Genomic DNA, 12699 nt, shown 5'->3' on the forward strand with positions numbered 1-12699 from the left:
CTTGGGAATAAGATGGACAAGAGCTTTGATTTTGGTTCAGTACGTCGTGTCAATAAAGCTAGGTCAGAGCAACCCAGTGACCTGGTTGGTGAGGCGAGAAACCTAAGCTAGAGGTAGTCGTTCAATGGGCTAGGCGTTCCGAAATCATGATAGCTTCATTTTCTTCCAGCTACCAGTAAGAATGCAATTTTCATGCCTTGTTCAGAGTTAGTTCATCTGGCGATGTTCATGGTTGCGCCTCGTTTTCCAGGCAACAAATCATGAACCCAGGCACCAACTGGACTGATGTCACGTGATACAAAATAATGGCAATCACCGAATTCCAGTGACCCGCGTTCGAATCACACTTTTCGCTCTCAAAAATTTCATCCCTCCCCGACTCTTCTACTTCCCCAACCACACCCCGACCTCATTTATTCATTCCTTTCCTCCAGAACGTTATGGTACAATCATGGCTCCTAGCTTGCAAGAGCTAATCGATTTCCTGCTGAACGAGGTCGCGCTTTGCGGTAGCCAAGGTGTGTATAGCTCTCGAAGCTCCCAGACCCACTTTACTCAGTACGATGTATACGCACTGTGCCTCATCTCTCAGCGGCCGGATGGAATATCCATGTCTCACGTTGACGTGTATTCATACTTCATGCTGAGCGTGTCCTTCCTGCACTGATAACTCGTGTCTTATCCCTCCCACTGTTGTTTTGCGAAATTCTGAATTGGCAGCTACATGCTCTATACTTTTTGGACATCCGACTGACCTGCATCTAGGCGCGACCTTGCCGGAAATCCTCAAAGCAATCCAGGATTTCTACAAAAATGCACCTCAAGACCCCAGTCAGCGAAGCCAGACTGTAGATCGTCGCTTCGAAGCTAAGGTTTGGTCATGGCTCATGCGCCATCCAGAGGTGTCTGTGACACCGTATGGTGAATGGCAGCACCTCAGTTTGGAAGACGCAGAGCAGAAGAATCGCGAGCTTGAAGAGACCGCCCATTACCATGAACCTGAAGCAGATGGAGCTCAAGATGAGGCTGAAGTCTCACCCGTGCCGTCGTCCATCCGCGTCTTCGTTTCTAAGGAGAGAATGTGGTACGCTCTCACTGGCCATGAGCCAGATGATACTAAAGTCCCTGCGAGCGAATTCCTCCTACTCTCTATCATTGCTTCCCGCAAGTCCGATGGTATCGCCCAAACAGACCTCGTGAGGCTCAGTGGCCAAGACAAGCGTTCCGTCCCTAAGCGAACAGACGCCCTAGCTCAGAAGGGCTACGTCGAGAAACGCCCAATCCAAATCAAATCGGCCCGTACCAGTCTAGTCACCTTTCGACGATTCATCAAACCAGCGACCGTCGAGTCAATAGTCGAAGGTACTTCCGAAGGCATCCCAGAACGTCCCATCATCAACTTTGATGCGTTCAATGCCAAACTGTTCGATATTCTAAAAGAATTTGGCATAATCTCGCGCAATGATCTTAAAAGACGTTTGGGGTTCGAAGATCGCTGGCGCTGGCGTGTTTTGTCGCGGGCGCTTCGTAAGTTTGAAAGGATCGGAGTCTTGAAACGAGTGCGGGCAAAATCACAATACAACAAGATCCATCCCTGTGTGATGCTCGTCCGCGAGCCCACAGAGACCGATATCGCCAAATTCAATGCTGTTAGCGGGGACTTGAACCGCACTGCAGATGATCAGGCGGATGCTGACGATGACATTGACGATGCTGCGGAAAATGAGCCCACTGGTGCAGAAGAAGGTGCCCTTGAAATGGCGAAGGATAAGCCTGTCATCGAAGCTGGACGAGCCGTGCCGTCATGGACACCAGATCGCCCCGTGGGAAACCAAATCTTCGATGTTGTGAATAATTCTGGGACACAAGGGATCACCAATCATGTACGATTCCCAACTATTAAACTTGACCAAAGAATGTTTTCTAACCATTTTTCTTTCCAGGATATTAACCGCCTCTGCTTCGGCAGCATCTACCGTCGACCCTCCGAAAGTGCGCTACATCGTCTTACTGACTGCTGGCAACTGTCACAGCCACCTCACCTCCGACACCTGGCCATTGTTCGGGATACAGCAATTCAGAAGACCACATTCTTCTACGTACATTACTCGGCCAATAACTTTGCTAAACTCGTGGAGAGCAGCGAAAAATCGTGGGAGGCTGTCGAGTTCTCGGCACAAAAGGCAAAGGCGGCGAAGTGTGTTATTCCTGCAGTTGACGCTACCGCTCAGCGTGACAAATACGGCTTCCATGAATCAAGTGCCACCAAATTGTTGGTCAAGAATGGCAACGCAAGCTTGTTCGAGGCACTCGCAGTCTGCAAGCCGCCCACTTACCTTCTGTCAAGCAGTGATCCGATGCCAGTGAGGCTTCCGGATGGTCATTTCAGTACGTATTCAGAATCGGTTTAAAGTCGGGCGCAGTGGAGTTTACTAATGAATCGCAGCGGTTGATATGGGTAGGATAGCCATCGCTGGAACTGTCATACCATCGCCAATTAGCGGCCGCCGCCATGGAGGCCGTCCAAGAGGGCCGCGGTACAAGGCCGCTCAAAGACGCTCAACGCTGTCGAAAATGGAGAGGGGCTCCCCCGGAATCCCCGATCCCGATGACCCTGACGAGATGGAACTGGATCATGTTCCGCTTCAGATGCCAGATCACCTAACATGGGAACAGCCTTCTCGCCAAACACCAAGGGCCGGCACCAAGCGCAACAAGTTTGAGGGCCTTTCGGAAAAGGAAAGATTCGAAGCACTAGGCATGGACGAGACATGGACAGAGTACAACGTTCTTGTCAATGAATGCCCCAATCCTGGCGTCTACGTCACGCCACAAGGCAAGAGGAGACCGGCTGGGAGAAAACAAGGTCGTCCCGCGAGAAGCCGAATTGCAGTTTTTAAATCTACAAAATTGGCTTCCTTCTCCTGGTTCCAACAAGAATGTCGCGACACGATTGACACGGCTATGGAGAGACAAGAGGCCCCAGCCAAGGCTACCGCTCGCCAAAACGGTGTTCCTATCGCGGCCCCCACTGAACCTAGTTCCGAAGGCTTCACAGCTTTTCATTCAGCTACCAATGTGCAGTCTACCCCGAGAACTTCGACCCGGCGCAAGCGGGCCCAAGATGATTTGGATTACACTGATTCTCCAACTCCAGCGGTTACTGCCGTTGAAGGGCCCCAGCGTGGCACGAGGAGGCCGCAGAAACAACCCCGTCTTGAGGAGCCCCGAGATGAGGCTAACGGCGCGCTTGCAACGGCTGCAGAGAGTGCAGCTGCAGAGGCGACTATCCAGATCTCCGAAGAAGTTGAATCGGCCCCAGCTGTTCCTCGGGACAAGAGTCCTACTGTACACGCACTCAGCGACGTTGAAGCCGGAACGGATACGCCTAAGCGACAACGTATTGGCTCTCCGGATCAGACTGCCGCGTCGGAAGGTACTCGAGCAGCAATAACTCAAGCTACTAAGAGCCCTGCGCAGCGAGCATCAGGTCGCACGCAGAGAGCGCCTAAGCCTTTCTCGAGGAATTGGCTCTCCAAGGCCATCACTCCGTCAACCACAACCGCGCCAGGTCAGACACCCAAGCTAAGCCATGGCTTGGCGGACCGTGGAGGTTCTATTAGTATTCTTCGGAGAAATATCATCATGGAGATCGTTGAAAAAGCTGGTGGCGCATATCCTTCTGTTCCTGAGATTTGGTTCCCGTTCGCAACCATGTGGCTTAAGCGGAAGCAGAAAGAGCGGCCTGATAATCGCACAGTCAAGACGGCGATCAGAAACCTGGTTGAAGCCGGCAAGCTTCGACAGCTGACATTCTGTGGCAAAGGCCCGAAAGGCGCGATGGTCACCAAGACCATTCTAGCCAAGCCTGAAATGTCCCCAGATGACCCCTTGATCAAGGAGATGCAACGCAAGCTTCTATCTACAACTGACCAGCGGCTTTCCTACTCGCCAAACGTTGAACTTGACCCCGAGCTTGTTAGGTCCACTGGTCACACGGGAGTACCGAAACTGGCGCTGCCCATGGTATCAGGTGCTACTGTCCAGTTGCAACAGAAACCTGCGACTGTTATTGCAGAGGAGCAAAGAACTGAGCGTCGAGTCCAAAAGGAGTTGTTGAAGAAACTGGAGGACCAACTTGGAATTGGCAAGGATGCTTCTGCCACTGGTACCAAGCGACTTATGAGGATTGGTCACCGTCATCAGCCAGGCCAAGACTCTCTGACAGGTCAGACCTGGATTTCTCAACCAGGTCTTGGCAGACGGATCAGGGGTGATGCATATCGACTCTTCAGGGCAATGTCTGCCATCGGGCCACATGCCATGCTGATGCACCCGAAACAAGATTTCCACTCAAGCTCTGGCACGTTTGGTACATTTGGGGCCGCGATAAGACCCTACAGGCAGTCTATTAGCGCCGATGCAGCGAGCTCTGTTCGTGAGCTCGCTGAGCTTGCATCTGCGCCCAATGTCACCCAGACCGGACGAGCTAAGACGTTCCACTCGAAGGCAGAGAAGATTCTCAGGTGGGAGCTTGAACACGAGGAGATATTTGACGAATTTCACGATGCAAACGGCACATACATTGATCAAACTGTTAGTGACGAGTTTGAGCAGGCGCCTATTGAGGGTGAGATTCGATTCGATTTCGACCAGCCAGTTACTCGAGCACTTCAGCCGAGAAGTCTGATGACAACGCGGAGTGCAAGGCAATACCGTGAAATTAGGCCTCGCCCTACCCAGTCGTTGTCCTATTCTGTGATGCCACCGGGATACCAACCATTCCACAAACTTGGTGCTCTCACACGTCGCCGAATCGACGGAGTGGATACCTCTATCCCTGGTCGGCATGGTGTACAGGCAGATGATGTCAGGTTACAACGCCCACGCCGTCGGCCTGCTCTTCCCCCGCTTGACCAGACTCTGTACCGGAAGATCATGGTTGCCATTGTCGCTGTCAGGGTGTTGGCAGGTGGTACGGAGGCGAGGAGCGTCGACTGGGACCTTGTTTCTACTGCATTCCCCAAACACGACCCCAATTTTATCTTGGAACATGCAAAGAGCATTTTGAGCAAGAGCCGATTGCAAATTGCCGGCATGCAGCGTCCTTTCCAAGAGCAATATCTCGAAGCATATGCCAAGCAGAAGGTCCCGGTCATTGACTATAATAACCTGGACAAATACAATTGGCCCGCCGTCGTTGAGTGGGCCATCATCGAACTCGAGTTCTCGACGTCTGAAAAGGCCCCACTGCTGCCTGCAACTCGGCAGGAGTTTGATAGCATCTTCGAGCTTCGACCCGAGGCCGGTCCTACGGCCGATGAGCTGTACACCGCCACTTCGGGTATCACTGTCAGCTTCAAGCGTGGCCTGATGACCCATGTGCCGTTCGTGGTACAGGTTGGCCCTGATCAAGACCGTGCAGTTCAAGGACGCCGCAAGAATGAGCTCGCTCGACTGGACGTCATCAAAACTTGGGTACGTGCCAACGTGGCGGCATCTGAAGCGACTTATGACCCGCCGAGAGCGGAGGAAGCTCTCAGACCATTCGGTACCCCGCTTATCAACTCAGCTGTGCAATCACTCCTCACCGACAGGGTCATTAGTATGAGCAACAGGGGTCGTATTGTACCTGGCCGCAACTACGATCTCACAGACCATCTTCTGTCCTCGCTCAGCCGCAAACGTCTTATTGACTGCCCCATCTTGAAGCGCGCAGAATATTTCAAGACGAAGATCCTAGACCCACAATTACAAAGCAAAGGATCCTTTGACGTACACTACCACGCTGAAGATGGTGACATCCTCGCTTTGATGAACCTCTTCAGGTATGGCCAAGTCACTCTCCACCCTCGTGGCCAGCCACGCAGCAGATTCGGTCTCACGGAAGGTGGATACCTTACCCGACAAATGGACAAGGACATCTTACGCTTCGACGTCGAGATTCGCCCAACAGCTTCGTATGCCCACGGCAACCCTATTCAGGACCGGGCAAGTGCCATCGCTGCCCCACTGCCGCCCCCGTCCAATGACCCCAAGCTCCCGCCAAAATTGCCCCTCTGGTTCGATATCCATGGATTCCTGATTCCACAGCTATGGGAGATGTCCATTGCGTCGGTTCTGGGCTGTGTTTGCATGCGACAGGGTGTTAGCCCGGAACGCATCTCGGGTATGATCAAACCTGCTATGGGCGCGTGGGAGATTGAGTTGCTCTTGAGTTGGTTGATGGAGGTCGGTGTGGTGGATCGGCAGAGTTGTGGCGAGAAGAATGGATGGATGGTTCGTGAGTGGTGGTGGATGGTTCTTACGGAGAAGGATTCTGATGTGGAGATATCGGATACCGAAGAAGTTCCTGAAGACGTTACTGAAGACGTTACTGAAGACGTTACTGAAGACGTTACTGAAGACGTTACTGAAGACGTTACTGAAGACGTTACTGAAGACGTTACTGAAGACGTTACTGAAGACGTTACTGAAGACGTTACTGAAGACGTTACTGAAGAAGTTCCTGAAGAAGTTCCTGAAGCAGCTACTGAGGTGGCTACTGAGGGAGCTGCTGAGTCTGCGGTTCTTGAGGCGGTTGCTGAGCCGGTGGCTGAACCGGCTGCTGAAGCAGTCGCAGAGCCAGGTCCAGAGTCCATTGCGGAGCCAGTTTCGCACGTCGAGGAGTCCGTGACTTCTCCTTGAGAAGACAGTGCCCTATTGGGTTATTGTATGTATGATTACGGATAGGATTGTGTCAATTGACCTGATGTAGAATAGCACATGAACGCTCAATTTTGTATGGTATCTATCGCTGCAAATAATAAATCACAAGTAACGATCAAAGACTATGTCTTGAGTACCGTGTTGTGGTATAAAACAGTGTTGTATACAAAGCAAGGCCGGCTTTCTTTGCATGTAGTTGATGGTGTCCGGTGGTTGTGGGTGGTTTAGAGGTCATCGACATTGACCGTCCGCTTGGTAATCAGAATAATCAAGGCAAAGACGATGCCGATGATAGCGCGGTCCAGCCAGGGACTGTTTGCAGGTTCGGATTGGGTAGCAGCTGCAGTTCTAGCAGCCATAGCCACGGGAGCAGGAGATGTTGGCGTAGGGCGAGGGCGAATATTGGATTGAGTTGATGGTGCTGGAGGGACAACTGCCGGAGTTGAGGATGGCCCAGAAGGTCCTGGAGGGACTGGAGACACGGCGGATGCTGAAACCGGAGTAGCTGGCGTAGTTGATGGCTTATCGACAGCAACTTCAGTTTGACCATCATCCTTCTCACCACCCTCCTCGTCATCCATTTCTTTCTTCTCCTCCTTCTCCCCTCCCACAACTTCACTCCCCTCAAAATCAACCTCCACCCCTCTCTCCCGACAAACCTCCCACCACCCCCTCATAACCTCCTCATTACTCCCCCCACACTCCCGACAAACCCACCCCCGACTCTCCCTCGCAAACTCCCTCCTAACAGCCTCACTCCCCTCCATCCCCCCAACCTGGCCCTTACTCTCCGCCCCCATAATCTCACTCCGAATAGCCAGCAGCGCCGTCCGCACCCCCCACGCCGGCTGCCACGTTTCCTCATGGTGACCCGAAATACTCAGACATATCTCGCGGTTTACCTCAAATCGGCCCGACGGCGTGAGGAAGCGGAAACTTGGTGGGCGGAGTGGGTAGGTTGGTGGGAAGGTTATACGGCCGTGGTAGAGGCCGTTTGCGTAGGGGGTTGGACTTGGGGGTCCTGTTAGGGTGAAGTGCCAGTCGTGCAGGTTGCTGTCGGAGATTGGGGAGGCGGTGAAGTAGGGGCTTGGGTTTTTGTGGATGTCTGTTGATTCTTTGAGGAGGCGGCGTGTTGAGGGGGATGTCATTTTGGGTGGATTGTGTGATGTTCTTTTTAGTTATTTTTGGTTGTTGGAGGGGGATGGTGAAGTTGATGTAAACGTGGAGGTGGAAGTGGAGAGAGGATAAGGATAAGGATTCCTAGGGCTGACGATTGCGGATTAGATCATCAAGATCGCGGACTCAGGCATAAAGGCAGCGATGATCTATCAAGATCGACCGAGTAGAATTGTGATAACAGGAAATGAATCAACAGGAATGGTTGCAATTACATTCGAGAAAAAGAAGCCAGATGTACAATAACGATTCTCCGTTCATTTACTAGGTAAAGTACACGTCATATCACCTCGTAATACACCACAACAAGAAAATGCCAACTTGGCCACTTCCACAACCCGCTTAGTTTATCGAGTAATTCATCATCACCAAAACGCCAATTTATGCAAAAAAAACAACCGCTATAATATCTCTCCAAAATGCACACTATGGACAGCCATCAGCCCTGACAGTCGTACTTTAATCATCCCAATCACGCCATTCATCCGTGTCTCTAGTACGCCCGCCCTGTTTCAACCCCTCACCTCTGCCAGCTTCGGGGTCAAGTAGACCGTTGCTCTCAGGCTCATCCTCGAAGTCACTATCTCCGGGTCTGGGCCGTGGTGAGGCTGGTGCAAGTGTTTGCATGGAAACACTCGTGGGCGGGCGCTCGGGTGCATCTTGTGGCCGGCGGTTGGCGAGCCAGCTTTGCTGTTGTTGCGACTGTGCTGCACTTGCATTATTCACTCCCCAAGCATGACTATTATCCATATTCCGCGAGTAAAGGTCGCGGTAATATTGCTGCTCGTTGCTAGCTTCCTGCTCTCGGCTGACCCGGATGCGCTCGCGTGCCTCGAGGAATCGCTGGCTCGGCTCCCAGCGCCAGCCGTCACCAGTGGTTGTGCACACGGGTATCGGCCAGAGTAGAGGCTTGTCACCGAAGAGGTGGGCCAAGTTGCGGCGCCAGCCGTGGTCGAATGCACTCGGCATCTTCTCGCTATCTTGGTCGTTGACCCAGTCTTGGTAACGATCGTGCTCACGCTGGCGTTCCATCTCGGCGTAGGACCGCGTGAGAGCTTGTTGTGCTGGGGTCATGGGATTATGAGGGTTGTCAAGACTGGGGCCTTGACCGGGGGGATATGGTGCTGGGGAAAGACGTTCTTCGCCTTCCTCGGCGCGCGTCACGCCGGGAATAGCATTGGCGTGGGCGTCGATTATTTGGTTGCCGTAGCCTTGGAGTCGGTGGGCGAGGCTTTCGTTATTAGGGTCCGTAGCGTTGCCATTGCCTGCACCGTGCTCGTGACGTTGTCGGTCTAGCGCCTTGCGCAGCGGCGAGACATATCTCGTCTTCTCTAGACATTCGATAGTCGTCACTCCCCGCACGGCCAAACTGATATGCCACGCCGTGAAACCGGTCAAGACCAGACCGATAATTCCTCCCAAAATTGCCAGCAGCACCACGTTGACTGGCATGAAAGTATCCATATATCGGGTATCATTCAGCACCTCGGTCCACGTCCACACGGCAGCAACCGCGAAACACACCCAGCAGAACAGCGACGTATAAATCAGGAAGAGCAGGAAAGCCTTGTAGTTGTATAGCCCAACGCATGTCGCCAACCAGGGGCAGTGGTGATCCATCTTCAGGACACACCGCTTACATGTCGAGCAGTGGTGTGCGCGGTCCGGCTTCGGACATTGACATTTCTTGCAATACCGCGATCCACCAGACGAGCTAACAGTGTATGACGTGAACTCGGGGTACTCGGAGACCGGCAAAGCGCTGTACTCGTGACGACCTCCTCGGCGTGTTGTGAGAGGCGAGCCAGGATCCGTAAAGACGGCGACGCTATAACTAGCATTCAAGCAGGCGTAGAGAAAAAGTCCAAGAAAAGTACTCGGGAGCCCTATACCAATCAAGAAAAGCAAAAGCAATTAGTCCACTGAATCCTGCATCTTGCCGAAAGATACCTTTCCACTCCGCATTTTGAAAGTTATCCATACCAATCCAAGAACTCGAATGCTCCTTCAGTCCGATACTGACTTCCACGTATACCGCCCACGTCGTCAAGCCGTACACAAACGCAAGGGGAAAGCAGCTCGCTGCGGCACAGCATAGTCGTTCACAGCGAAGCGCCCACGCGCGAGGACGTCGCTTCGGCCACGAGGGCGAGGTTGGGGGGGACGAGGCCAGGGTGGCCATGGTATGATGGTTATCGCACGAGCGAGCGGCGGGCGATGTTCATCGGACGTGGAAGATTAAATTCGAATCGAATGAGCGAGTGCTGTTAACAAGAGGCCCGCATAGCGCGGAGATGGAGAGTGTTGGTAATGGGGGACGGGGAGCAGCGCGGATCGGGCTCGATTGCGGCGGCCTCCTGCGGAGCTGCGTCAGCCTGGGGGCACTTACTCAGCCACGCTGAGCCACGCCTTTATTTTTGTTAGCGTGGCCTGGTAGGGCGGGGTGGGACTGGACCAAAACTTGAAGGTGGATAAGTTTGAGGTTATTGATACAGTATGTATTTGGATAGTCTTCAGGAAAAGGGGCCGAAGCACTACTTTGACGACATATGTTGTGTCATGGCGTGGACGACTTTGCAGCGAGTAACACGAGATAGTATCAAGGGTTGCTTTAGGGATGTTCTTATAGACAAGACAGTTTCTATTTCGATTTCTTGACTGAGGATGAGATTAATACGAAGTTTTTATTTGGAAAGAGACCATGAGAAAAAAGGCACTTGGTAAGCCGTTCATAGAGATATATGGAGGAAATTGCACGCTTTTTTTTCGCGCTCTATGTACAGAGAATCCATATCTTTCAAGATAAACCTCCAGTCAGCGCCAGCAGTAAGCGGCCGAATAACATAAAAAACCGATAAATAATGCAAAATTCACCCCACTAGTTGCTAGTAGTCGTCTCCGAGGACTGCAGGGTATCCTGCTTGCACCAGCCATTGACGGGCTAAAAAGAGAAGATGGTTTAGCAGAGAATCCGAAACGAGAGAAGCAGAGTATGACTCACCAGGCAACTCAACCGGTAGCACCAAGAGCAGTTCGACGAAGGGTATTTGTAGAAATCAACAATCAATATGATAAATGCAACCAGCACCACGACCAGCGCACCCGCGCGCACCAGCCACCAGGCCCACCACAGAGGCTTACGGCCCTTAAAGAAGTGGAGCGGGCCTTTGGTCTCGCCCTCTCCGCTAGAAGACGAGACCATGTTGCCCTTACCCTTGAAAAAGTCCATAATGGAGGTGGTTTTCCGCTTGTCGGCGGGGTCGGCTCCAGCACCGCCGCTCATGGCGACGTAGGGCTGGCGAGCGAGCCCGATGCGCTCACGCAGGGCATTGGGTGAGCGCAGGAGAGACAATCCCATGGCCAGACCCATAATGAAACCGCCAATATGGGAGAAGTTGTCCAGACCTGGGAGCAGGCCGAGGACGAATGAAACGGCTACTCCGAATACCATAATGAGTAACTCTATCCATGGGGATTCACGTTGGGGCCAGTCGTATAGCAGTTCCAGGAGGGTAAGAGCCATGATACCGAATAGCGCACCGGAGCACCCAGTACTTGGCTGCAGCTGCGAGGCATAGTTTCCACCAAAGACGTAACCGAAGATACCGCTGGCGAAGTAGGTCAGGGTGTACCGCCACATTCCAATCAGGCGCTCCATGTCCGCGCCCATGGTCAATTGCACCAAAAGATTGAAACCGATGTGGATGAAACCACCGTGCAAGAAAATGGGGACGATAAAGCGGAACCACTGGTTGGGCTCCGGCTTGTCATCGAGTGAACCGCCTACCTTGGGGTTTGGCACACCACCAAACCCACACAAGTCCGAGAGATTGCAGTCATATGTGCTTGAGGTGGTATTGGGGCAGGGCCAGTCGATGCGAACGGTGGAGTTTTGGACACCGGGAATATTCTTCATGCAGGGATCGTAGCGAGCGCCCATGTAGATTTGGACATATGGTGATGGACCGATCATGACGTTAAACGAAGGCTTGGTCTCGATTGGCGATCCAGTCAAAGTGCCTAGAATCTGTATGTTAGCCTTGGCCTGGTAGGACTGCAACTATCCTCGTGTAGTTGACATCAGCCCATGGAAAGGCTCGGTACCCACCATTTTTCACCAATTCCACGATAAACACGATAACCTGCGCCAATGTCAAGGTCCAGGTCACCCACGCAGGCTTCTTCCGGAAGAAACCCTTCTTATTCTGATCATCTCTTCGTCGCCGGTCCTCCAAGGCCCCTGGCGAGGGCGGCGGGTATTGTGTCTGCTGGTGCATCCATTCCGGGTTATTCCCAAACTGCGTCTGGGCCTTCAGGGGGATATTCTCTGCATAGTGGTCGCCATCAGCGACCCGTCCAGCGGTCGGGTATGCTCCGCCATCTGATTGTAGTGAATGTTGACTCTCACGGTTGTGATAGGGGGTGGATAGGTCGTCGTGGTGGCTGTTTGAGCTCACGGGACTGTGGCTCTGGAAGCCGTACCCAGGGGTGTTGGTGTTGAGTTGGGAAGGGTTTCCAGCATGTCCGCCGGTCACTTGATCGTAGCTGGGCGGATTGGGGATGTTCGCATGGTAGTATTCGTTGGCAGCCATGATGGGCGCCTGCCGAGGTTGCGGGATCAAAGAATGGGGGTGAGGATCAGAGTCTGTCTAGGATCGTGGAGGTCGTCGAAGTTTAACGCTAGCGGGTGGAAATAGGGAGGGTTCGAGGGAAATAGGACCCTGGAAAGGACAGTGGTTGATTCAAGGAAGGGGAATTGAGGTAAAAGAGAAAGAAACAACAAAAAAGAAAGTTGTCGCCAGGCAGTCGCATTAT

The 12699-nt window shown here is 52.8% G+C and overlaps 4 protein-coding genes across 4 annotated transcripts; 1 reads left to right on the forward strand and 3 right to left on the reverse strand.

The window, feature by feature from the left end:
* Window positions 1-451: 451 nt before the first annotated feature.
* On the forward strand, window positions 452-6687 carry N7496_007272 (uncharacterized protein; the record flags this gene model as incomplete). The annotated part of the gene is made up of 4 exons (XM_056700201.1): window positions 452-518; window positions 766-1883; window positions 1944-2388; window positions 2447-6687. The coding sequence occupies 4 exons, from the start codon at window positions 452-454 to the stop codon at window positions 6685-6687; spliced, it is 5871 nt and encodes a 1956-aa protein (XP_056555614.1).
* Window positions 6688-6932: 245 nt separating this feature from the next.
* Window positions 6933-7856, reverse strand: N7496_007273 (ubiquitin-conjugating enzyme E2; the record flags this gene model as incomplete). The annotated part of the gene is made up of 1 exon (XM_056700202.1): window positions 6933-7856. One exon carries the CDS (start codon window positions 7854-7856, stop codon window positions 6933-6935), a length of 924 nt encoding a protein of 307 aa, XP_056555615.1.
* Window positions 7857-8343: 487 nt separating this feature from the next.
* Window positions 8344-10066, reverse strand: N7496_007274 (Zinc finger DHHC-type palmitoyltransferase; the record flags this gene model as incomplete). Its single annotated transcript, XM_056700203.1, has 2 exons — window positions 8344-9770; window positions 9868-10066. The coding sequence occupies 2 exons, from the start codon at window positions 10064-10066 to the stop codon at window positions 8344-8346; spliced, it is 1626 nt and encodes a 541-aa protein (XP_056555616.1).
* A 696-nt stretch (window positions 10067-10762) lies between these two features.
* Window positions 10763-12476, reverse strand: N7496_007275 (rhomboid family membrane protein; the record flags this gene model as incomplete). Its single annotated transcript, XM_056700204.1, has 3 exons — window positions 10763-10825; window positions 10886-11904; window positions 11993-12476. 3 exons carry the CDS (start codon window positions 12474-12476, stop codon window positions 10763-10765), a joined length of 1566 nt encoding a protein of 521 aa, XP_056555617.1.
* Window positions 12477-12699: the final 223 nt, after the last annotated feature.

This window comes from Penicillium cataractarum, assembly GCF_028827025.1.
Source record: "Penicillium cataractarum strain IBT 29864 chromosome Unknown utg000005l, whole genome shotgun sequence".
Classification (NCBI taxonomy): Eukaryota; Fungi; Ascomycota; class Eurotiomycetes; order Eurotiales; family Aspergillaceae; genus Penicillium; species Penicillium cataractarum.